A 26352-nucleotide genomic window follows, 5' to 3' on the forward strand; every position below is an offset into this window, starting at 1 on the left:
CAGGGCTGCTCAGCCCAACGTGCTGCGGCAGTGTTTTTTCCAGCCAAACTGCATCCAGTGGCACGCTGGTCTCTGTGCTGCACTTCTGGAATGCAGAACTGCTTGCAGATTGCTTTATTTTTGCATTAATCAGCAATTATTGCTTGGGATACGTAGGGCCAGGAATTAATGTTAAACACAACATTTCTACCTCACTGCAGTGGAAATATGAAGAAACAGATTACTGTATGGATTTTATTGGTGTTTAATACCAGCCCTGCATGTGACAGGGGCTTGAAGCTTTATGATCTTTAAGGTCCCTTCCAACCCAAGTCATTCTATGATTTTATGAAATTCTAAATAGGCTTTTTTTTTTTTTTTTTTTCTTTCTTTCTTTCTTTTTTTTTCCTACCAATATCTCACAAGAGCAGACAGGTTGGGACAGGGTTTTTAAAATGAATGAATAAACCTGACCATGCAGACACCCAGTCCTTGCCTCGGTCCGGTTTTAGCGATTACTGATTGGTTTTGTGAATGTGACAGAGCAGGAAGGACAGGATAGGGTGCCCTTTTCCCCCATCACTGTAAAAAGTAATGAAAAAGATAATTACAATTTGAAATCGTGTAACGTTTAATGGATTTCTGGGATTACTTCAGCTGTTATGCCACCGTATGTTTTGATCTAACACTGAAGAGGGTGGAGGGAGATTGGGTCAAATTTTGTTCTCAGTTGCAGTGGTCTAAACAGACTTGAAAGGCATCACACAGCAATAAAAGTGAGCTGAATTTGCTCACTTTGGTGAAGCTAGTGCTTTTCCTACATGCTCCTCAAATTACTGCCTGGTTAGTTAAAAGGAGAACTGTTCCAATATTGATCACAAAATTGTTGGGATGAAGCAACATTTTAAAAATTAATGCCCGTTTCTCGTTTCCTAATGATCTCCACCTGGAACTTCACCTAGTCCTGGCTGGTGAGAAGCATAATGCTGGTCAGTGTAACTCACATTCTAAAACTATATTTTAGTCATGTTTTTAAAAAAAAAATAAAAAATTGTATGCTTTTGTGATCTTCACGATGTGCAAAAGTCACCTGCTCATGCAACAGATTCTTTTACAGTTTGAAAATCCATTGAGATAAGGCAGTGAGTTTGGCAAACCGAAGGTATTAAAAAGAAATCAATAAAGTGTTCCAATTTGAAACAGCATCCTGATCAAAAGGCTGAACAGCACTGCAGAATGAGTCCAGAGCTTTCCCTATAACATGCATTGCAATGTGTGCCTGTGTGCAGGTGAGTCCTACTCTTTCACTGGTAAAGGAACAGAGCCAAACCAGTAGCCTTCCTGACACCTGGGCCTTTGGGACAACACTGTTCCCTCATTCCCAGTTCCTTATGATGCGTATCCTTCTGTTCAAAAAAGAAAACAACTGCTTAAAGCACGAAAGCTTCAATGAAGAAAGGCCTCCACAAGAACGGAAACAAGATTGCCAGAACCCAGAAGAAACACAAGAATCACCATTCACAAGTGCCTGTGTTTGCACCAGATAGCCATATTCTCTAGCTGTGATCAGCTATTCCCATAAAAACCGAATGGCACCTGCTCTGCGTGGTTCTCCTTCTCTATGGGGAAGGTGCCACACACAGGAGGGCAGGTCTCTAAGCTACCAGGAGGATGCCTGAAGAAGTTATGGCCCCCTGTGGCTGAGTGCTTTCACCACAGTGCCATCTTCCTGCTCATACTCAGAATCATTAACATTGCAAAGAAAGGAGTGTCAACGTGGATGGGAAGGCAAAGGAGGATCACGGGTTCTCCTACTGTCATGTAGTATTTTACTTTTTTTCTGATGCTCCTGTTGTGATGCTATCCACATACACACACAGCCCATGGCTCAACCAATGACTGATGTTTACTGGGTCCATGAAAAGAATCCGTGCTGAGACATTCTCCTGCATGGCAACACAATTAGTTCTAGTGTGGGGTTTTTGAGAGCTGTCTTTCAGGAGCCAGAATGAAAAAAGCACTTCTGGGCTGGGACCATCCCTTCCTGAAGTCCCCTGTATGCTCCTAATCCTCCTATCAGTGATTACACTCTACTGATTAGCAGTGTAAGAGGTACCGATTACTACTGAACACAAAAAATAATACTTGGCATTTACATAGTGCTATTCAAGTGTAAAGTGCTTTACATAATTAACCATGCTGGGATTGCCTTCACTACACCACTGCAAGTCTATTCCAAAATACTTTAGAAAGATACACGTGAAAAACTACCATGCAGAGCAATAAATATGGATCTCTGGGAGCATTTTGCTTTTGTCCTCAGTGCCAGCACTGGGAGCATGCTGACTTAAACATGTCAAGACAGTGCATGGGAATTTAAAAGTTGCCATGTTAGGAAAGAGTGATGTACCAGGGCTGTAGGTGGCACTTCCCTGCTATCTTCCGGGCTCCCAAGAACTAGCTGACATCTGAAACTCAAAAGACCCCCTTTACACACTAATAGGTTTCAAAGGCCAAAGGAACCATTAACATGATCTAGCATAGTCTGTAGCAATTCATACACCACAGACTTATCAAACCCAACCTTGTTACTCAACAAGACCATTTCTTTTAAAAAGAAACCCTGCACACCTCAGAGGAGGATCCAGCATCCTGCTGCACAATGGCATCTTACCATCAAATATTTCCATGGTACGGTTTTAGCTCTCAGATCAATAGCAGCGTCCTCTGCTTTCAAAAGCCATTTCCCTTCCTGTTCTCTTTAAGGACTGTAAGTAAATCACTACTTCATCTTTTGCTGGTTATAGAAAGCATTTGGAATTTCTGACCTCAAAGTAAATCTCCAAAGTTCTGATTATTCTGGTGCAACTTTTCTCTATCCCGTTCAATTTGTGAACATCTTGAAAAAAACTTGGGTAGAGAACTAGGCATACCTGAATATACTGATAAACCTATTTTACAGAAAGGAAGCAGGAGCATGGGTTTTATGTCCCATAAATCCTCCACATTATTCCTTTCCCCCCACATCATACATAAACTATTAACACCTGTTGGTGTATTAATACTTCAAATTTACTGTATTAATATTTCCTTCAAATATCTTAGTAAATCTTATTACATATTAAAGTTAGGAGTAGAGCTTCTGTATTTTGTTTGAAATAAGCAATTACATTAACCATTTTCTCTGTGTTTCATATGGCTCACTGTTGGCCCAGCACTTCAAAGCGTATTTCTCTTATCAGGAGTTTAGACCTTCTCCTGTCCAGTCATGATATTGGAAGAGAAAAATATGACCAAGTTTTGCAAAATGCTGAGTCCCCTTAATGATTAACAAAGGAACCTTCCCCATACAATTGCTGGGATGCAGGATGGGAGAGCTTGCTTGCTGGACCTGAGCCGTTTTAAGAATTTCACGCACAGCCACTCTGCTGCACTCAACGCAGACAGGACACACAGCCCCAAAGATAGACACAGATGAGCAAATCAATGCTTTGCTTCTGGTAGTGACCTTGAACATTTAACCTCCCAAACCCTTCCTTGGCTGACTGCAGACTCCTGTTATCTGATATTGGACAGAAGAGCACTTGTGAAACTTCACCACCATCAGACTGAAAGATGTGCAGTTCAGGATTTCAGTAAAGGGTAAACAAGTGGGTTTACTGCACCAGAATGTGATAGGTTCCCATCCATCACCTTGAGTAATTCATACAACCTTGGAAGGATGGGCAGAGGTTGTTTAAGACATCAGAGGCAAGTCCTGCATGTCTGTACTGTGCTAGCACCTCTGGAAGGAGAAGCTCTGAGAAAGCTGCATGAGATTTGCAGGGAGAAACCAAGGCAGCACGAATACTTTTTCCTACAGCTGAAGGAAAGTTGAAACATGTTCTTAATTCAAGGAGGATTACTCAGATTAGAAAGATCATACTCATGAGCAATAACTGCACTGAATATGAAAAGAGAAGGACAGAGCTAATAAATCTGGACTGCAGGTGATGGCATTTCCTCAGCAAGCTGGACAAGGGCAAAAGGAAAAAGGCAGGTATGGTGTTGAGTTTCGCCTTGTGAGACAAATACTGGCAGAGCGTTGTTAGAGAATTGGAAGGATGTGACAGTGATGGTAACACAGCAAAAAGTGTTCCCAGCCCATCTGTGATGGAGAATGACTGAATTCTGACAGGAAAAAAAAATGCACTGACTGTAGGAGGAGGTTGCAAATACCATGGACAGTTTCCATTTTAACTGCAATAAAAAGGAGACAAGGCAGAAATGAATTGTATTTGAGGTGTTTGTTATCACGCTACCATCGTTCACTCCAATATCAGTTATCACTTTGACTTTAAAGAGAAGATTTCCTGTTTGACCCTCTACTCTACTCTCTGCACAGCAATCAAAGTGATATTTAGGTGTCAACACAGGATAAATATTTAACAGAAATAAGCTATCCCGGCCAAAGAGAAATCAACAAAATGAACATTTGCAACAGAAAGCATTTTAGTTGCTAATGTGTTCACTGGGTAGGAGGAAGAGGTTGGTGTGGGATCCAGGGGTTTAATTAGGTTCAAACACAGAATGTGCTGTTTCAGAACCCAGAGGGTAAAGAGGAAGGGAAAATAAATAAATAAATCAGACTTACATCTGTTTGAATGATGCTCCACGCATTAGTTAGGCCGATATTTCCATCTGTCCCATACAAATGAAGCCCTTTCTTCAGATCCCGCTGAGCATACTTGTCAATCTAAAACAATAAAAGACATAAAACTCAAGGTTTGCTGAGTACAACATTTCAAAATCAAAGTGTAGGGACAGAGAGATCTAAGACAACAGTCAGATACTGAAACAAACAAAAAGCAAACTGGCATTTCTCCTGTATAACTGTTATCTATTACAGGTATCTGAGTTTTGTAGGGAACACGAGGAGCTCCTATTCAAAGTTAATGCTCATGTTTTCCATTGCAGACCTCCAGAACATCTTTTCCCTTGTCATTTAATCACCAAAGTGCCAGAGAGAGGATGTAAATAATAAATGGATATTCACAGTTTAACCTGATGCTTCTGCTGGAAATGAAAAGCAATGAGTTGTGCTGCTCATATATGCTCATACTTTCCCCCTTCCCTGTTCCACTGGGTGCTTCCCAGTGCTGGTGGTCTGATGGACAGCAGAGGTATGGCAGGAAGGAGAGGCAGACCTGTCCCTTCTCTATCAGTCTGCTATAAATTCAACTGACAAATACGGTGCCACTCAAATCTTTTTGCTGCGACAGTGAAAATGATAAAATAAATGGACTATTTGCTTCATGGGGACAGTCTAGGTTAATGCACGCTCCTCTTCCATGTCAGAGAACAGACACATAATGGGTTCTTTACTGAATGCCCCTCAGACAGCAGCTGCTCCAGCTGAGGGCACCTAAAATGAAACCAATGCTAATTTGGAGTTAATAAAGGGCACAGAGCGACTCTTCTTCTACCATACACCAGGATTTCCCATCGACATTTTTTGGTCAGAACTGGTTTTGTTGCTCCAGGAAAAAAATTTGATGCAAAACACTTCCCACAGTGTAAAACAGGATTTCTGAACCCTTTTCATTATTGTGGGGCTAAGCGTAATGCTGCTCAATTAAGAGGATAAATGTAAAGTTACTCAACCACATGACTCCACAACAAACTATGGCCTCAAAAGGTCATCACACCCAAAAAATCTCTGCTTGTATGCACACAGGTTATGTTTGGTGTCTCCAGTTCTTTCATTCAGTTCCTGGAAGTTAACTACAGTCAAGATGAGCCACCAATAAAATACAGCTTTAGGACAGTACATGAAAAAGCTACCTCTTATTCTCAATACCTTGATAGTCTCATCTACGACTATCTTGAGCATTAGATGCTGTGCTACCACTGCAATCACTGTGTAAGCTGCTTCTGATTTTATGCAGAGGTTATACACAGACACTGAAACATTAATTAGAAAAGCAAAGCTGGGAGCTATCATTAAGCTTGAGGTTAGTTGAGAAAATTACAGGCAATAAATGATAAGCTTATATGCGTGAGGGATTCCTAGTCTTCATTTAAGAATTAGACTGAACCAGGTTTTAGCTCTTCATATACCCTCAGTGTACATCCCTGTGCCTTGACTGGACCTGGTCTCGAGCAGAACATCAATTAGGATGGACAGGCACAGTTGTGCCGCATCTTCGAGAGAAGCTTGGAAATGTAGTTGGTGTCCTACAGAGGTACTGAGATAAATTGATTGTTGAAAAACTAATTCAGAAAGGGACAGGTGAAGAGGAACAGCATGGCTGAGGGCAGTATCTAGCTATTAGATTTATTGCCTTGAAGACAAAAGAGAAAGGTCTACTTGGAATATTAATTTATCACACTTAACAAGATCTGCCCTGCAAATTGAGAGAGCTGCACATCAGCCCACCATTCCCATCACCACTAATCTGGAAGAAAGGGGAAGAGGTCGAATGAAACAGTGATGTTTCTCTGAAATCCAAGTGGCAATGGCATGCTACTGGAAGGATGCAAAACATGCAATCTACATTTCTACACTCAAATTTTGCTTGTGAAACCAATGCAGTTCCTCAGCATGGTAATCCTTTTACCTGGACTCACAAGCTGCCCTTGTTAAGGCAATCTTCATGCCCTGCTTGAGATCAATAATGTTTAATAACTTACAATCAGCATTTATAAAGTACTTCAAGATCAAAAGTAATATTTTGTTAGTTCGTGTGTGCTGTAACATGGTCTCAGCAGATTGCCTCTACATGCATTCCTGCTCTTCCTTTCTACCTGCAGAAGACTCACTAATCAGCAACCTGCAGAGAAAAAAAAAAACTCTTTTCCTCATAAAATTAACCACTTTTCCTGGCACAAACAGTGTTCACAGTATAAAATTCTTGCACAACTAGTAACAGCTTTCCATATTTCAGAAACTGAGGAGAATGCTACTCAAGAAAACATATATTTCAAGACCAGTTCCCTTGCTAGTATTTCAAAGCAACAGCATCAAATCCCTCAACATCAGTTTGTGAGCATGGTATGGCCCACTATTATTATTTGTCAGTTTAGAAATAAGGACTTGTTTGAATCTTGTTCAGAAGAGGATACAAGCATTTTATAATCCCACACTATATGTCTATCTCATTTCCTTCCTCAGATCTAGGCAGTCTCTCAACTGGTTGCAGCCTCGAAGGAGACGAGCATACAGATGTGAAACACCACCCCCAGATCTCTTTCCTTTATTATTCTATGTCCACTGACATGGAGAGCTATCTGAAAGTCTTGTAGTTTTATGTATATATGCACACATAAATATACATAGCTTTATGTTTGAGTGACTACAAACGTAGCTTTTCACCCAGTTCTTCATGATTGCTTCTCACTGATCTTCTACCCAACATGCTCTAAATGCACCACAGAGCACATTCTCTGAAGAGCAGTTGATTTAAAACCTTTCTCAAAGAGCTGCTCCTCAAAGCACTCCCACTCTCCTGTTTACTTATGCTAGGGTCAGAAGGTTGTTGAGCATCACCTGAAGCTTTCCACCCTGCCAAGCCGGTGAGGCCATGCCATAACTCTTCCAGCTCTCAGTACGGTCTGCTTACAGGGATGAATTCTGCACTTCTCTGATCTACAGTGGGGATCCAGAAGCAAGGGTAAAAGTTTTGACCTGCAAAAGCTCTTACAGATGCTGATGTTCCCACAAGACAATAAAAAACTGCCAAAATTGATTTGAAGACACAACCAATTTGGTATAGTGAGAAAATGGATGTGAGAGTTACTCCTCGCCCTGAGCACAGAGCCCTGGCCATAACTTTGTGCAGCACAACAGGAGCTGAGCTCTTTTGCATCAGGAAGAATGAAAATAGGCCTCAGCCTTTGATCTCCTATCACTCGTGTCTAAAGCAGGGGTACCAGCATGAAATACCACACCATTTATGCCTCCTCTGCTTCTAGCCAGCTACACAGAGCCCTTTTCATGCATGTATATCAACTGGTCAATCTTGATACCAGCAGCCTTGGACTTCCAAGGGCGAACACATTAGACAGGATCCTTACTCTTATTCAGGCTACGTCTCACATTGCTCACATGTGTTTCTCCTATTAAAAGCACATTAACCTTTGCTTGAGCAACCTGCCTATGAGGCTTTAAGAGGGATATTTTTTCTTACCTAATCGAAATGCTGCTTGAAGTTCCAGACATATGAGTCCTACTGGTTTTGACCAGGGAGGGTTAAGCAAAACTCAACACCTACTTCTGGAACATGGCTGACAAATACTCCTCCAGATAACTGTGCTTACTGTTAGTCTAGATTTTATTTGCTTCTCAAAATATTTTAATAGCAGGAACGTTTAAATATATCTTTACTCTGATGTAACTGTATATTTGATTTAAATGAAAACTCACAAAACACTCCCAGCTGTCTCTTCTTTTGCCTTCCATTTGAGTTTTTCAGAAAGTGATCTTTCTGAAAATGAAAAGCTGCAGCAGAGTGATTCATCAAGTCTGCTGGCAAATGAACCCACCCAGCATTCCCCAATCTGTCAGCTTCTCTTGTTTGTCTCTGTGCTACCAGTCCTTAGCCCAGCAAAACAGCTCTCTCAAAACAGAGACTATAAGTACTTTGCTAAATATTCTGCAATTGGAATCTGCTGTGCTCTCCCGTACACAAGCCATGTCTTTCACAAACTGTACCTCTACTGGAGGAGCACAATGAAGCATAATAAAAAACTCTCAGCGGGCAGACCATTACCCTAAATGAGTTGTCTATTTTTAGTCATGTAGAATACCAGAGATTTCTATAGAAAGGTTAGACAGCAAGAAGCTTTTATCAACCTGGAATTGAAGCAGAGAAAAATTCATTTTCTCCTTCAGATTCATCAGGCAAATGATGAGAGGAGTGAGCTTCCACCTGGCACCACTTCCATGTGAATTCCTACAACTTCTGACTTGGAAGTCACATTGGACTTGCATTCCTGTTTATCAACACCATTAGATTTCAGTGTTGGTTCTGCTAACAGAAATTTACTGTGTCCTCCTGCTTGCTGTGAAAATGAACTCACTACAAAGCACTCGTGCAAAGGCACCCATGCCAGTGGGGCACACACATAACTAGCACTGTACCTCAGGTCACTGAAATGAGCCTGACTATTTTCCCACTGACTTCCATCAGTCCCTATTTTGGCTCTTAAATATCAATATATTAAAACACCTTCCAAAGACCTGTGAATAAATTCAGGCCAAATTTAGTAGTGGTTTCCTCTTAATCTGTATTCCTTTGAGATAGCTACTTAAGCTGTAGCAATTTCTCTCACTCTGCCTAAATAAAAGGCTTGGGAGTTTATCTACTTACTGTTACAGCATGACACGGAAGGCAAATACTGCTCCCAAAGAAGCCCAGTCTTCTAATTTTGTTGCTGATAAGGAGGAAGTGCTTTGGAGCAAAACTTCTTGGGCACAGAGGAAAGTTGTATCTGTGCAGAACACAGGTCTTACCAGTACTTACAATTAGAGCAATACATGCCTTTGATTAAGCTGAAGCCATGGCAATACTAAAGAGGCTTTGGCCCAGGACACTGAAGGGAGGGGGTTTGTACATTCCTCTCCAGAAGAAAGGCCAAAAGGAGCCTTGGGTATTAACTCATTTTCAACTTGCTACCAGCACGCAACTTGTATTCTGGCACAGCCTTTAGGCAAAGGCCTGACAGAGGATGCCAGCAGCGACCCCAGCCTGCTAACGCACAGGTAAATAGAGGCTTTTAATTTCAAGCCTCACTGCTTCCCTGCCACATCATGAACAAAACATTGCACCCAGCTCAGACTGGCCAAAGCCACTCAGCAGCATTTCAATATAGGTAAGTAAATATTTCTGACCTTTCTGGTGATTGCTTCCCCTGCCTCTCTGCCTCTCCACCAGGGTAGGAGAAGCCACAAGAAAATGACAAAATGTCCAACAGTTTCCCATTGGGCAAAACTTTAAATTTAATGCCCTGATAATCATTCTCTACAAATAGCAGGGAGTGGGAAATCGAATGTAAACAGAAAGCACCTAATCTATAAGGTCATTTGTAGGAGCCCTCTTGCTGCTAAGAAGAGATGAGATTGATTGTACCAACAGGCAAGGCTTGTTTTAAATGAGATGTCCCCGAGCCAGTCTACAATAGCAAGAAGCTCAGAGCAATACGTGTTTTCTTCAGCCCTGAATGACTCCTTACATCATCTGCCTATAAACAGAAATCATCATATTTACTGTAAAGACTACTATGGTAGGGAGGAGGCACTTCATGAGTTTTGTTGACATTTGGCGATCAAGGCACAGCACGGTCATTTCTTGTCAATGTCAGCAGTCCTACACAGCATCTCCAGAATGCTGTACTCAGCTCTCAGCAATTCCCTCTTCCTCACTTCCTTCCCACATGTGAGGCACCTCCACAACTTAACAGTTTTTGTAATTGCTTCCTGAAACACGGCAAGCCACTGGCTTAATGAATTTTCATTTCCTAATTCGACTGCAAAAGACTACATCAGGAATCAAACTTTTTTTTTTTTAGGGATCTTACACATTTGCTGCAAAGCTTAATGGCTTTCCATGGCTTTAAAGCCACGTTTGAACGCCAAAACCAACCTGGAATACAAAGCCTCGTAAAGAAACAGAGCTAAGGAGTAGAGTTACCAACCTGAGGGGAACAGTGACCCTCCTGACACTGACAAGGTTAAATGCTGATCCATTACAAAGCAAAAGAAAGAGCAATTACACTTTGTACTGGCCTGGAGAGGGAAGCTGATGAAACCATGAGTTCTGCCACACACTCCAACAAGAGCTACGAAGTTGCAATTGTTTTTATTATAAAAGAACTGATAAGAAAGCCAAATAACCTGGGTTTTCAAGTGAGTTTTTCCTGGGACCATAGTTTGGTCCCAGGAAGTTTCATCAGTCTTTTGGCCATAGGCTCAAGAAGCACAGAAGCAAATGGCAAGGCACTTGATATGACAGATAGCTGAGGCTGCAAGAAAGAAAGCACCTGAAATATCCCTGTACCATTCATGTAATCGTAACACCAATGGATCCCAACAGTGGCTTTACTGCTGCTTTGTTTTATAGAGATCACAGGTCTGGCAAGTCACTAGGCTTTGCATCTCAAAACTTTTTGTGCAAGAACAATTCAAAAGTTTTCACCAAACTACACCCTATTTTTTTCAAATGATTTCTTTACAGTCCAAGGGGAGAGAGCCATTTTCTCACTGCTTCATAGGAAGCAATTGTTTAGCTCCCTGTCATGGCTGGAGCAAGAGGAAAGTATGTTTTTCTTTAGCCAAGGAGGTCATTGCAATCTAATCTGTTCTCACACTCAGCAACAGCTGATTAACTTGTGTATCAAGTCTCCAAACTTGTTTAAATAAAATACATAGTAAATAACTCAGAGATAAGAGCTCAAAACATTAAGATGCAGCTGTAGCTACGCATATTCTTAGCTCAATACAGAATTACACAGAATTAATCCAATAGCACAACTGATACTTATTTAAAAGGATGTCTACAGCCAGCTCTGTCTTCTATGGCACCGTGTGCATGGACACTCCCCAGGGAGATTGTCCTCAATCTCCTTAAAAACAAACAAACAAAACCCAAACCAACTGAAGAACAACCTTGATTTTCTTTCAGTGAGCCTAGGAATAAAAACTTTGAACATGAATTTTTGGTTTCTGCTTCTTGTTTCAAAACAGTTTGAATGCTGCAGTGAACACAGAGACAAGGGTAGGTAAAACGAAGCAGGTAAATCAAATCAATTACCTTCACAAAAGGCTAACACAGAAAATTAATTACTAAGATATTAAGTCAATTCTTCTTGAACATTATGCATTTTGAGTGACAAAATCCACCAGCACATCAGAGGAATTTCAAAAGAGTGAAAACTGAATTGTTCTTTTGTGAAATACAGAATTATTAATATAGACTAGGGATAGATTTTACACTGATTCCTTATAAGGAACTTTTTGTTTACATTTAAATAAATTATTCAGGTTATTAAAATGGCTGGGGAAAATGCTAACGTTCTCAATAGCAGTAATACCAGCAAAGTTGGGTGCCATCGATAGCAAGTGTTGTCACTCCTTTTCCAGAATGAAACTCTCTTTGTAATAGGTTTTTTCCACATACTTTGCCCCAAGTGACACAAGACATCTGTCCCCTTTCTCCAGCCATGTAACCCTCCAATTGCTGTTCTCAGACACTCCTCTTGGTCTTGGCACATCAGCCAAGTGCCACAGATCTCCCAGCTTCTCCTTGAAATTCTCCTTTCTGTGCCACCCTTCCTGCTCACCCAAATTGCCTTTTTCCAAGAGTAATTTCTTTCGTGAACATCCCAGTAAATGGCAATCTCGCCTTGATCTACAGTGGCAATAGGCCCACATTGGTGCCAGGCTGTAGACTCACCCCTTGTGCACTGAAATCCCACGTACACAGAACCTACAACAGCAGAAAATGGAAAAGCCTGTTCTTTCAAAACCTGTGCTTATGTTGAGAATAATTCCAGGGTATTTGTATTCAGCCTCTTCACCTCCATTTTTTTAATGTGTTTTTTTTTTTTTTTTTTTTTTTTTAAGATAATCACTTTCATTTGTCCTCAACAACCATCAGTATAACCTCAGATAAGTAAATTGGGAAGGATGCTAATTAACATGATACATGCTGTTGAGCCTTTGTTTGCCAAGACACTTGAAAGGTGAGTAGCATTTGTGTTTCAAGTGCTAACAACCTGTTATCTCCATCTACCAGACTAAAATACCCTGAAAAACCCACCAACTACCTAGGGATGCAGATGTCAATAGAGCTCGAGATCCAATTAGCTTCCACTAAGGCTTCAGGATGTGTAGAGGCAAATCAAAGTGAGGACACAGCTTCCTCCTTGGCAGGATCTAATGACCACTGTGCCATTATTTATTAGGCGGAACAGTGACACTGGACACAGGCTCTTTCTCAGATGCAGCGAGCTGGGAAAGGGAAAGGCAGGAGGTTACTGACACAGATGAAGGACTTGGCTATTTGCCCACTATGCCATTCGTGGCAGCCATCCCATGGGATCAACTTCAGCTTCAATTATTTACTTGGTTTAAAGGTGAAAAAGAGAGCTTTGAGAAGTAAACTACTGGAATACCAGGGGAGGAGTGATGGCAAAGGCAAACCGTGCCCTACGCTCCCACTATGGCAAGAGATGATGAGCCAGCCCCTCAAACCTTGTAAGTGTGAGCAACCTCGAACATTCATGTGTACAAGAGATATAAAACTGTGGTAGAAGAATATGAGCCAAAATGCAGAATTGGTCCTCTGCTCTGTGGTAAATACATCTCTGAGACAGTCAAACCAATTGCACCCTATCTAGATCAAGCCTCTGAATGGCAGCATCTGACCCTTGCTGGTGCCATGGGAAAGGCACAGAAGCTGCCCATTTTGCAGGTGGCAGCACTGGTCTGCCGAGCACAGGGCTAACAGCTCTAGCAGCAGCTAGCAGTAGCTGGACTAAGTTGTAATGGGGAGAGTGGGGTAAGAAATGACCCCAATTCCTTAGAATCAGGGAAAGACACGTCTGCTGATAAGCCACCTTCCTCTGCACTAGAGCTAGAAGACAAATTAAAACCAAACAAAACGCATGCAGGATAAAGCATACTGAAGAGTTAAAATCTGTTACATTGCCTGGAGAAAGTTGTCTGGAAAGGCAGGCTGGCAGAAAAATGCTGGGGAGCAGAACTGAAGAAACTGTGTCTTCCTAGATCCAGGGACCGTTAATCCTTAGGGGAAAGTGAGATACGCACACAGCCTGCTTTATTATTCTTAAGATATGCTTTCTCTGAAATGAACTCATTTTAAATAAGTAATGCTGCAAGGAGAATTACCATTGTCCTTGGAGGGAACGGAACGACAGGCGAAGGCACGCTCGTGGCTGAGAGTTTTATGCCTGCCATGGGATGATCTCTGCTCAGCCCCGGAGTGGGAGCAGCTTGATGCAGCCCTGGAGTGAGGGCAGCAGAAATCCCAGCTATGAGGGAGGGAGGCTGAGGGCTTTGCAGGAACATGTGGATACTCTGCAGAAACTCAGTATGACCATTTGAACCTCTGCCTGGCTTTGTTTTGAAGAAAATGGAATAAGATCTCAATTTCCTCCTGGCTAAACACCAGAGAAGGTAATTATCTCCATACCTAAATTTTCTTCCTTGAAAATGCATTATTTTCTTCCAGTCACACAGACACGCATTTACAAGAATCAAAGGTTATGCGAAATACCAGCTCTTCAGCTAGCAGAATTCTGCCTGGCTCCTCTAAAATCAATGGAGTTGCTCATATTTCTGCTTGGCATCAGTCACACGGTGTCTCCAGTGGCTCAAGAACATGTTTCTGTCAGGGTACATGCAAGTTTGTAAACCATTCCTTCCCCAAAACAGCATTTCTGACATCACTTCGTACGAGTTCTGACCTTCACGAGCAACTGGAATTACTGTTCTTAATCATTAGGTAGCTTTTCAGCAGAGATAGGGGTAAACAAAGTATCTTGGAAGGCTACTAGATGACAAAAACAGAGGTGAATAACTGCTATTAAATGCCTCCTTCGTTTTAATGAAAGAAACAATCGCAACTCTTCACTGTACTTCACAGAAAACAGATTTTCTCATGAAGGGAATGATTTGGGACTCAGTGACTGAAATGAATAAACTACATGGAGATTGCTTTCCATAACGGTAGAAAATAAGCAAATAAACAAACTGCCAGTCACACTTAGACGACAAAATATAAGTTTCCAACATCGGCTGTGCTTCTGATAACGTCACAAAAACCTGCATTACTAATGGGGAGGCACACAGGTTGAAGGGAGAAGGGAATGTAGTTGTTTCCCCACAGGGAGATAAATGACAGCGCCTTCATACAGACCGGGTACTGGAGAACTGCAATTTCTCCATATGGAACAACAGAATTATGCATGCTTTTCATTCCCATTAGAAACAGCATTCACTAAATGAACAGCAGAAACCCTGCTAAATGAAATCAAGTTGGATGAAAGGAGAAATTGGCTATCTTGAAGAAAGAACATACTGTTCATGTGAGCAGCAATAGACACAACAGAGACTGTGGTTTGATTTGCTCTCATCTAACCCTATACAAGCCATACTAGTAAGCATTTGGACATCACTTACCACACCATGGACTATGGGTAAGCAGGCTCCACTGACGAAAGGAGATGCCCGTATTGTGACTGAGATGAATACAAAATACTCAGAGACCAGGAGTGACTAGCTACAGCCATGAGATAATAGAAGATTATCAACTTCACTGATAATTACAGCAACAGGTTGGAGTTAAATTTCACAGTATCTGTGGATCCCATGGAGTTGCTGGGTCCACTCATACTGGGGAGGGCAAAAGGAAAAAGGCACAGTTCAGTGCTATGAACACTCTGCAACAATCAACGACTTCATTGCAAAGGTAGAGGAAACAATGCTGTACTCTTCCTCTTTGATTACTGAATTTTAGTGCCCACAAAACCACAGCAAGCCTGACTTTACAGCCTGAAATCCTGTACCTTAATATAAAAAATACAGCATTAACAATGATGCCCTGTCTATTAAATTGCCCCATTCTAAATCCAAAGGTGTCACTGTTTAGGAAAAGGGAAGAAAACCTGCAGCTGGTCCCTCTCAGGCTGGCTGCCTCTCAACAGCAGAACAAGGTCACATCTTATAGAGAACTGTCTACAATAATCCAAACTCAATCAAATCACTGCTGGCCACACCACCATTCCCATCAGATGGCAATCACTTTTGATCAGTTCCAAGCACAAGCTGCATCTTAATCAGAACCTTTAAAGGGCATATCTCCACTGGACAGTTTCACCCTGGATTAATTGACTGCTACTCGCCTAGTGGCCACTGATCCATTTGTAAAGCTTAGTCTGGTTAATCTCAGAACATCTTTGATTCACCTCTGAGATCGAGCTAGAGGAACAGGAGCTTGGCACAAGCCAATCTACCCATGGGCACCTCCATTTGTATTTAGAGCAAAGGAAATGTGACCCAGTATGTCCTGCAGCATCACCCAGTACTGATGATAAAAAGGAGCAGATGTCTGAAGCCTACCATCACCCATTTACAGTACAGCCCCCTGCTGAGCGCAAGCCCATGGTATCAGTTTTATCCTATTGCCAACCTGCTATGCTGACCCATCTCTTTACTTTCTCTTCCAAAAATCCCTCCAGCCCTAAAAGCTCTGGCAGATATGAACAAAACATTGTGCTTTCTCTCTCTCTCTCTTTTTTTTTTTCCCCCCCATCCATTTATTTTGGTTGTGGTTAACACCAGCTAGCTCTGCATTCATGCACCTGACTTCACCCAACATACAAATCATCCAGAAGCAGATCTGTTTCCAAAAGGCAGTGCTTGAGCTGAAAACCTGAAACAAGTTTCTGCCATACACAAGAGCTGCTTCTAAAAGGGCATCAAGGTCCTGGAAGGAATCCAGGCAGATTGAGCCACTGTCACTTAGGATCTGGTTTAGTCAAAAGCAGCCTGGCAGAGGGGTGAGCGCTCCCTCAGTGGACTGTAGGCTGAAGAGAAAGGTTAAATCTGCCGCTTATGACAGTGGTCTCAAAAACACTTCAAGGGATGATTCTCAGCTGCTTATTGCTCACACTTCTAACATTTCATCTTAAAAATCAAAGAAGCCCCTCTTTCCTAATTAGGAGAATGACTTGTTTCAAAAGAAAAGCATTGATCCCCCATCTCTTTGTGAAGCTGTAAACTGCCTTCTCTCCCTTCCTCCCCCTTGCAGTCTCTGGGGTCTAGCAATGCTGGCTGAGCTAACACAGAACTTTTTTTTCCAGAGGGCATCTCTCCTCCTATCCATCTCACTTCTTCTCACTATCTCTAAGTAGCTCAAATTTCACTGAGATTTACTAACAGCTTCAAGGTTTATGGGGGCATAAGTGAAAGGAAAATCATTGCAGTGACATTCAATGTATTTTTGAAGTAAATCTGCAACTAAAGAACATTAATAAAAATAGGAGATTGATCCAGTTGATTCTTCACCCAAAGTTATTTGATATTTTTCTTACTGCTAGGCAAAGAAAAAAAAATTAATCACTGCTAATGGAATTTGGTAGATAACACAAAATGTGATGTGCATAAAATAATCTGCTGAGATCACTTGGACTGCTTGGTTACGAAGCCCTGTGGCTTACCCAGCCCAAAGGCAAAAACAGACATTTGAGAATAAAGAAGAGCAGTCACACTACAAGTCTTTAAGTTGCATTCTGGAAAGCAGGAAATCTGCAAAGGGACTGAGGGTATGTTTAGAATAAGCTGCATAAAGGTTGAATTGTATCGGCATTGCTACACTGCAGAACTGATATCCATATTTTGGGAGACCAACTGAAAATATGAAGAGATTTCACAGAAGACCTATAAGAATAACTCGATCACTGAGACTCAGGCATTGTTTCAAGTGGCTTTTGGATAAACTAAGCAGAATAGCAGGGTTAAAAAGCAGCCTAATTGTAGTCTTCAGGTATCTACATGGGGAAGCAATTCTCAGCAGTGCACCAGAAAAAAACCTACCAGAAAAAAGATATTATGAGAGTTCATGGTTAGAAATTTAAGCTAGACAAACACAAGATAGAAAAAAAGCACAATTTTAGCTGTGGAAAAAAACCCTATATTTGGAACAATGAGTGAGGTGCAAAGTTGTCTTTAAATCAAGGCTCAAGAGTTTGGCAAAGTTATAACTCAGATGTAATTAGTTTCATGGTGACAATACTGATTGAAGTGCTTTGAATCACAGATGACCTTAACAGTTCCATCTGATCTTAAATTAAATCTCTCAGCCTTTCCAGAGGTTACAGTGTTTTCGAAGGACAGGGACTCTGTTATTCATTCCAGATTATGTCACCTTTGCCTTGCAGCTTGAACTTTACTTTGAGTCCATCCTGAAACAAAAGCTGAAATCTAACAAGTCAGTCTACTTAGCACATCTCATCTTGGAGACTCGGGTACTGCTTCTCTTAAACGGCCACCGGTGATTTTTGGGTCACAAACCATGCTACAACATGGTCCAAATTCATAGAATCATAGAATCACTAAGGTTGGAAAAGACCTCTAAGATCACTAAGTCCAACTATCAGCCCACCCCTCCCAGGCCCATCAAACACATCCCTCAGTGCCATGTGAATATTTTGTCACTACAAAGACCTGAGTCATTTCGGCTGCTTTAATTTCAATAGAAGTAACACTGCTCTGCTCTCTGTTCCTCACCTGTCTTCCAGATCTGCCTTGGGACATCACTTGGCCCACCTCCAGCTAACATGCACCGCCTGGGCATCTGCCTTAAATCCCAGGCTGCACAGAGCAGGCTGCGCTGAGCACAAAGCACAGCAGTGAGGACCCTCGCTGCCACAGAACTGTGATGTCTGCCGAAAGTCACCAGTGGTGCTTTAGGTCTGCAGTCACTTTCTCCTACAAAGGCACCTGATGCACAGCCCTCCTGTTCAGAATCCCTTGAATTTTTTATTTGAAAAACTTCCATCATCTAAACAGTAGCGATTTCAGAAAACGCTGCCCTGTGATCAGCTGCAGGAAGGCTACCTGCCATTTGTGACCTGAAACGCAGCCAAAGCTCCCATTCAGTCAGATGAGACTGTGCCAAGCTGTCATACTGATTTCTGAACTTAATGCAGACAGACTGGGATCAATAACAATAAATGTCTTAGGGAATTCAAAGGCGTTTGGAGCAGGGATGACAATTTTCTTTACCTGCTCCTACAGGCCTAAAACCAACAGTGGAGGCCTCCAGGTGTTGCTGTTGTGAAAACAGAACAGATACACGCAGAAGTGCGCGCTGAATTCTTTTGGAGGGCGCTGAAAGGCTGTGGGAAATTCACAGCACTGTTTATAAATGCTGGGGAACGCAGCTTAAGCAAGAATGAAAATGAGCTTGAGACTTGTTCTGCTGTTTATTCATTATTCACCATCGATCATTTTCTTTACTACGTTTTCTTCATTCTGTCACAGGAAAAAAAACCACCCTATTCGGCCAGTATGACAAATTGCACAACCTAAATGTTAAACAGCAAAGAGTCAGAGTGAATGATTTTTTTGAGCAATTTGTATGCAAAAAAAGCCAATAACAACAACCAAAGCACCTCAAAACAAACAAAAAGCCATACCACAAAGGTACTCACTGAGCAGCATTAAAGAAATAGCAGGCTGGGATTAATCTGCAGATGAGATTCATCAGCCCAAAGAAGCAACCTGGTACTTCTATCAGTATTGCCAGCTCTTGGGATGCTTTTAGAAGACATGTAGTAGTTTGATGGGGGTGTGTACAACACTCCAGCTTTACTGAAAAAGGTTTTATTACAAAACACTGAGGCCTCATGATTTACTTTGACATTTTTTAAAACATTAAAAGCCAAAAAGTACAAAACAAAACAAGAAAAAAAAAGCAGTTCCCAAGCAACAGCTGTCCTTGTTATTCTACCTCAAATTCCATGTTACTCTGAACAATCTTGTATGTTGAATGCAGGCATTTCTCAACTCAGGTAAAGTAGCATAGCTCCACAGGCTGCTGATGTGGCTATTTAGCAGATGCTGTAGCTATTTAGACTATTTAAACCAGTCCAGAATCTAGCAAAATAACCAGGGCTGTATAAGCAGTGCCTTCACCTGAGCATCAAAAGGCACTTATCATTAGCAACAACCACCACCAGGAAGAAAAGCCAATGGCTCCACACACCTTTCTAATCAGCAGAGAAAACATAAAGACTATGTAATTCTAGAAGAAATTCCCAGCCAATCTAGTTTAGCTTTGGAGTATACATGCAGGAAATTCCCTTCTGAGCATTGTGCAGGGCTGTGATCACACTCAGAACCTCCAGAGTTTGAAAGCCATGATGAGAACCAACAATGCTGAAACTCAGCATCACTGGGCTCTGATCACAGTGGGATAAAATGAAAAAAAAGGCCCACAGTTCTTGAAAGCTACTTTATGTCAAAAGAGCAAGGTTTGTAATACCTGCGACAAGAGAAAACTTAGAAATCACTGAGTGAGAATCTGGGGAATCAATGGCACAGGAGTCAAAGTGAATTTGAAGGAAGAAAGGCTTTGAGGCTTCTATGTATATAGGCAATTACAACACACTCCAGTGGAGAGTTGACAGTGCACACTACTGACACCAGAGCTTCTGAGCTCATTAGCACCAAGATTAAGATTAGTACAACTAAAATGATAATGACCACAATAACGTTACATCAAGCCTTGAATCAGGGACTGAATTCCAAATGTTCTGAAACTGCAGTGGCCACATCCCCATGATCAGCTATCACAGTAACAGCGGCTTTGTAACAACCAACCTTGCAGCCAGATCCACACACATAACCATAAGGGAACCAGTCTGCCAAAGGTCACAAGTTCTGGAGCTGGAGGCTGCTAGGAAGAATGCTGAGCATTGCATGAAACAAAATTGCTGGTCACTCTTACAGTTTGTTGACATGCAGATAAGTGTGTCACAGACAAGCTAATCCTGGAAACTTAGTTGAAACCACACAAATCCAAAGCAGCAGATATTTACGTTATGCATAAAACAGCTTCACAGATGAAAAATGACAGTCAGCATACAGGGAGTAAATAAGTCCTGGAATCCTTAATTGGAAAGACTGAATTGAGTTTCCATTACTAAACCTACTGTACTCAGATCTTCCTACAACATTTTGCAGACAGCATAAGTGATCAGGGAGGATTGAATCTCCTCCCGCTAAAACAGCTCACACGGACACAAAGGGAAAAGTTTTGAGACTAGGAAAAAATAGTAGAAAACTTACGGAGCTGGATATTTGGTAGCTGACCGTTTCACCAAAATCGTGTGAGGGCTTAACAAGTACAGTTTCTGAAACAACCAATGTAAATGTTGATAATGGAAAAGATGCCCTAAATTCAATGGAGAAGATCATTATATGAAGGGAAATTTCCATGAAAATGAACCCCCGAGAATGCACAACATTACTGTGAGAAAACTCTAGTTTAAGCCTGTGAAACTTCAGCTCCCATTGACCAGACCAGACACTGACAGCATTCAGCAACACGCTGACTCCATTGCCATGAAGGTCAGAAAAAGTCACCAAATATAAATATAGCCTATAGGCATGAGTATTAAAACATTACAAATGTTTCCCAGGCTTTCTGTAGGAAAGAGTTAAATGCCCTTGACTACTCTTATCTCCCTGGATTTGGGGGAAAAGAAAGGCAGTGAGGCATGAGTGGGATAAGCACAGTTCTTCTGCCAGTTATTTTAGACAGATTTATAACCTGCTCCATATTGCATTAGATATTCAGAATTTAGGACAGGAAACTTCTCATTATCTTTCACAAATCCAATTATGTAAATGAACATGCCCCAAGCAACAGCAAATTCCCCACATACACTTTTGAGGAATGGGATTCTCTTCCTCATCAAACTGCAAACCAGCACCAGGCATCCCCTGCTGCACAGGCAGAGCAGTTGTCAAGAGGGATGGCTTAAACCTATGAGGAACACTTTGGATTGTAAAAATACAACCCCATGTAAGACAATGGCAGAGAGCCTCAGGTTATCACTTCTGGAAAGACTGGAAAGCAGGATTGGAAACCAGAAGAGTCCTAAACCATTAAAACCAATGGGAAACAGATTGAACCAGGCCAGCCCTCACAACAGCTACAGCAAAGCTGAATTCTATCCTCTTACAGTATGTCACCCACCCCAGAACATACCGTTATAAGAAAGTTACTGCTGCAGAGACAAACTGGGATTTGCTTCAGGAAAGGTAATTCCCACAGAACCAGCTTTGTCTATAATCCACAGAGAGAAAAATGTTACCTTTGAAATTACTTAGGCCCGGTAGTTTTTAACTGTCAAAGACAATTTCTTTGAAATCTAATTCATGATTTGCAGGCTTCATTAAGTTTTCACGAGTAATTTTAAACTTAAATCACCATTGGTAAATCCATCATTTATTGATAGAAACATTAGGACTCTAATGGAGCATGACTCATGATGAAACAAGATAGGAAGGGATGAGGGTGGAAAAAATGTGCTCCCTTCCTCCACAGAAGACTTTTTTTGGTGGAAAATACGCTGGATGGGGGAAAAGAGTATTTTTTTCTCAATGGGCAATTTAAGAAGAGCTTCCAAAACTGTAAAAATTTTCTTCTAAAACTTGAGCAAGAAGATACAAGCTAAACTCAGGAAGGGGCAGAAGTAATAAGTCGTCTTATTATTTAGAGAGAAATTGTAAGGATGGAGCACAGCAAAACTTTGTCCTCTGAGAAAGAAGGGAATAAACAAAAACATGTCGAAGCAAGTAATATGCAACAGGGATGCACAGATGTCTGTGTCAATTTAATCTCTCACCGTGCTGCATCCTGTGATTCTGGCTGAGGACATGTTGGAACAGGGAGAGATGATGATGTTTTGATTGATGTTTATGGACTTACTACATAGATACTCCAAACTGGATATGCAGTTAGTTTCCAAACAAATGGCATTTGAGGACATTTCTCAGAGGCACACTGGCCTGTATATAATGCTACCAAGAAAAATCCCCTTCAGGCATAGTTGCCAATTCCCTTCTGTACAACTTACCAGCAAACAGTATATTTTAATTCCAGCAAGCCATTTTATTTACCATACTTTATTTATCATTCCATCACTCTCTCAGTCCAGAAAGTTTAATTTCTGGCCAGCCATTTTGAACAATGCAATAAAAATGACACTTTGCATAGTAAGCAACTTCTGGATGAAAAGAAAACACTATTCCTGCTGATGTGCAAAGCAGTGATATCATAGAGAGCTGAGTGCTAGATGAACTGAATTCCCTGCACTTTCTTACCTGGGGTAAGATAAGGCTGTCTGGCAGCAAGAATTAACACTGTAAAGCCTGTAAGCACATGGCAAAGAAGCCTCCACTGCAATCAAGTGTGGGCATGCTGCAATTTGCAAGTTGACAGGCACTGGCCATGAGGAAAGGATAAGAGAAAGAAAGATGAAAAAGAACCACAGCTCCCCACAGTTCTAGTATTTGATGTGGCAGTGTGGAAATGATGACTGTTTGGTGCAATATAAAAAGAGGCTGCTCTGCCTGGGAGAGACCCTGCACAGTGTCACTAACTGTGGGGAGGTTACTCCTAAGTTCAGCCAAAGTTCCCAAAACGATTGGCTGGTTTCTAAGTTTTATCTGTTTAGAACCACCACCCTCATCACTGAGGTGTGTGTGTGTTTCTCTGACTTACTCATTTATTTTTAATGTATACATAATGAATAAGAATGTATGAGAACAAGAATATTAAATAAGCTGAATGTAATGCATTTTAAATAGCTCTGCTACTTCTTTTTTTAGATCTAAATTAAATGCAAAGTAAGCACCTCTCAAAGGCTTGTGGCTAAATTTACCACTGGGAGCTTAATGGGTGTGCTGATGAAACATTTACATGCACCTGTTTTGGTCATAAAAAGAGAAGATTTGCACATCCAATACATCTAGCTTTACATCTGACTTTGCATCTGCAATGTGATTGCCAACTTAATACATATAAATGAAATTAAATGGGAAAAATGGACAAGGTTCAAAGCCTGGACCACTTTTGAAAAGACGTTTTCAGACAACGTTTAGGCCATCGCATCTTACCTGAGATTTACAATCACCTGCCATTCACATTTCAGCTCTTTTCCAATAAATACCATTATAAAGTTTTCAGACTAGTAATAAATAGCTATTAATATGTTTTTTTCTTTCCTGTGCTGATCAATTTAACATGCAGATTGTGCAGTTAACACTACTTCACATTATTGCCTTCATCATTTCTCACCCTTACAATGCATAAAATAAACAAAGAGGTTTGGGATACCTTACAGAATCATTTTTATCTCAAAGTGAAAGCTGCATAAGATCTGTGGCTTCAGACATAGAAGTGGTGATAAGCTGCTTCTTCCTTCCTCTTCCCTAATTAAATATATAAAGAGACTTTAACAAAATTAATTGCAGTATTCAGCACTCATGAATTTCTATGCGTGTGCAATTCATTTCCTTGCAGACAGCAAAGCAAAAGGAGGTTCTCTTGCTGCCAAGGTTACAGGATACATGAGTGAGCCCACTCACGACTAATGAGGAATAAGCAAAGAATCTCCCTCATCAAAACCTACACAAGGGGCTAAAATTTAATCACATTAAATTACTTGTGTGTCAGACCACATTCCTTAGGATAGAGGGACAGCCAGAGAGCAAGTGCTTCCAGGGGAATCCCGAGCAGCTCCTTCTGCCACAGTTTGTATAATATTTAGCAATAAAATGAGACCTGGAAGCTATGTTCCCAGTTTGGGGACCGGCTGTATTAATACTCAGCTCTGGGAAAGCAGAGAGAGAGACTTTCATTCATTTCCTTCAGCATCAACTCCAGCCTTCAATCCAGGTGGGATGTGGGAAGGTGAAGGGCAGGCAGCCCACGCTCCCTGAGAGAAGAGCAGTGCCACAAAACTCCTGCTTTCTCCCACTTAACCCTCTGCCTGAGCTGCTGACTGCAGAGCTCAGAAATGGAAACTTCCTTGAGAAGAAGTGAAAAGGAAGATCCATCAGGTGAGGTAAAGCCTCAGAAAGCTAAGTCATTCTTATCCAAGGAATCCTTCCCTGTGAAGTGTGTTGATGTGGTAGGCAGTGCAGAGGAGTGCTGCTGCTGTTCTATGCCACTTCTGTCTGCAGACGTGACAGGGAATTCTGGGCACCTCTCTTCACATCCTGGCAGGCCTAATTTTCATAAATTGTCAAAATTCAAGCTTTTTAAATTTCTTTCAAAGCAGGTCAACAAGGAAGAGACAGTCAACCACTCTTGGCTTAAAGACACATTTTTGTTATTCAAGAAGTAGTTAACCCCCTGCTCAACCTCATACTCCTTTAGCATCAATTTTTCTTCTCTTTATCAGACTCCCTCATAACCACTTAAAAGAGCAGCGAGACACTGCATAAGGACCACCTCTCTAACAAGTGTCACATTCTTGCCTCCTTAACTCCACTTAACTCTGTTCAATCAGAACACAAGTTGTCTGCATGCAACCTAGAATTCCCACTGACTAATTGCATCAGGGAAAAAAGTGAAGGGAATAAAATTCACGTGGGGACATCTCACTGTCCTCTTCTCTTGAAAGGTTAGAGTCACTAGAGCACTGCAAAGCTTTTAGGGATCGGAAAGTCCTGTTAAGTCCAAGCTGCTTAAACAGTGGATTCGTGACGTTAAGCTGAATGAGACAGAGTCTTTGATGAGAAAAATGATATTGTGTGACTGTAGAAATAAATTTCAAGCAGGCCATTCTAGATCCTCATCACCTTTGTTTCTAAATCCCCGGTCCTGCCACTTTTCACAAAGATCTGTACAGAACAGGACTCCTTGATCTTCTGTGATAAATTAACCTCTAGAAAGGTTCACATGGAAAAATCTTGAGAAAGAGTGATATTGGAATCCTTGCATTTAATACGCTATTTTAAAAAAGAAGATCAATGAGATGAATCAAATTTAAGTATGAAAGCTGCAGCACAGGTGACTTCCTGAGGGCCCCCTACAGGCTTTGCACAGCATCCTATCTAGACCAGAAATAAATATACATGGCATGTAAAATACTGGTTTAAAAATATTGTTTTGCTCATTTGTATTGAACTAGTTTCATAAGGCCCTACGCAAAGAGTTCATGTGCTTGTTTCTTCTTGTTGTTTTGGTGTTTTGGTGGGTGTTTTTTTTTTTTTTTTTTTTTGGGGGGGGGGGGGGGGGGGGGGGGGTTGGAGGGTTGTTGTTGTTTTTTTTAAATCTATGAGGGTGATCCAATCCATGAACAGATGGGCTATGAAGTATCTGTACAGACACTCAGCATTTGACCAGACATGGTCCTGGGCAGCCTACTCTAGCTGACTCTGCTTGAGCAGGCTGTTGGACTACGTGATCCCATGAGATCCTTTCCAACCTAAAAAATTCTGCGAGTCTGTAACATAGCAAGGGAAAGCTGGACAGTCACTGAGAATGCAGATGGAGAAGCCAAATTTTCACAGCAGATATTAGGAAACAAATATCCACAGGAAGTTAGATTTCATTAATTTAATTTCTCTTTAAACGCTCATTTTTTCTGCAGCCAAAGTTCAACCAAATTCTAAGCAGGCAGCAGCATCCCCCAAATAATGCACTGTGAGATTCAGACAACATCATGCTAGAGAATAACACCCTCTTTCTAACATAGTTGCCATGCAGAACTTGCCACAGCATTGTACTGTGATGCACAATCTCCAACAGAGAAAGATGCCAAAAATTCTAAAATTCAGAATAATAGCTT

The 26352-nt window shown here is 41.3% G+C and overlaps 1 protein-coding gene across 10 annotated transcripts in view; it reads right to left on the reverse strand.

Moving 5' to 3' along the window:
* The window catches only part of TSPAN4 (tetraspanin 4), a 393745-nt gene that overhangs the window by 12079 nt on the left and 355314 nt on the right, over positions 1-26352 (reverse strand). For all 10 annotated transcript variants that reach the window (XM_052692762.1, XM_052692767.1, XM_052692761.1 and 7 more), the window contains one exon: positions 4613-4714. In XM_052692762.1, the coding sequence (XP_052548722.1) occupies positions 4613-4714 (102 nt within the window). The remainder of the gene's footprint in view (positions 1-4612; positions 4715-26352) is intronic.

This window comes from Tympanuchus pallidicinctus, unplaced genomic scaffold (genome assembly GCF_026119805.1).
Source record: "Tympanuchus pallidicinctus isolate F22 unplaced genomic scaffold, pur_lepc_1.0 scaffold3, whole genome shotgun sequence".
NCBI lineage: Eukaryota > Metazoa > Chordata > Aves > Galliformes > Phasianidae > Tympanuchus > Tympanuchus pallidicinctus.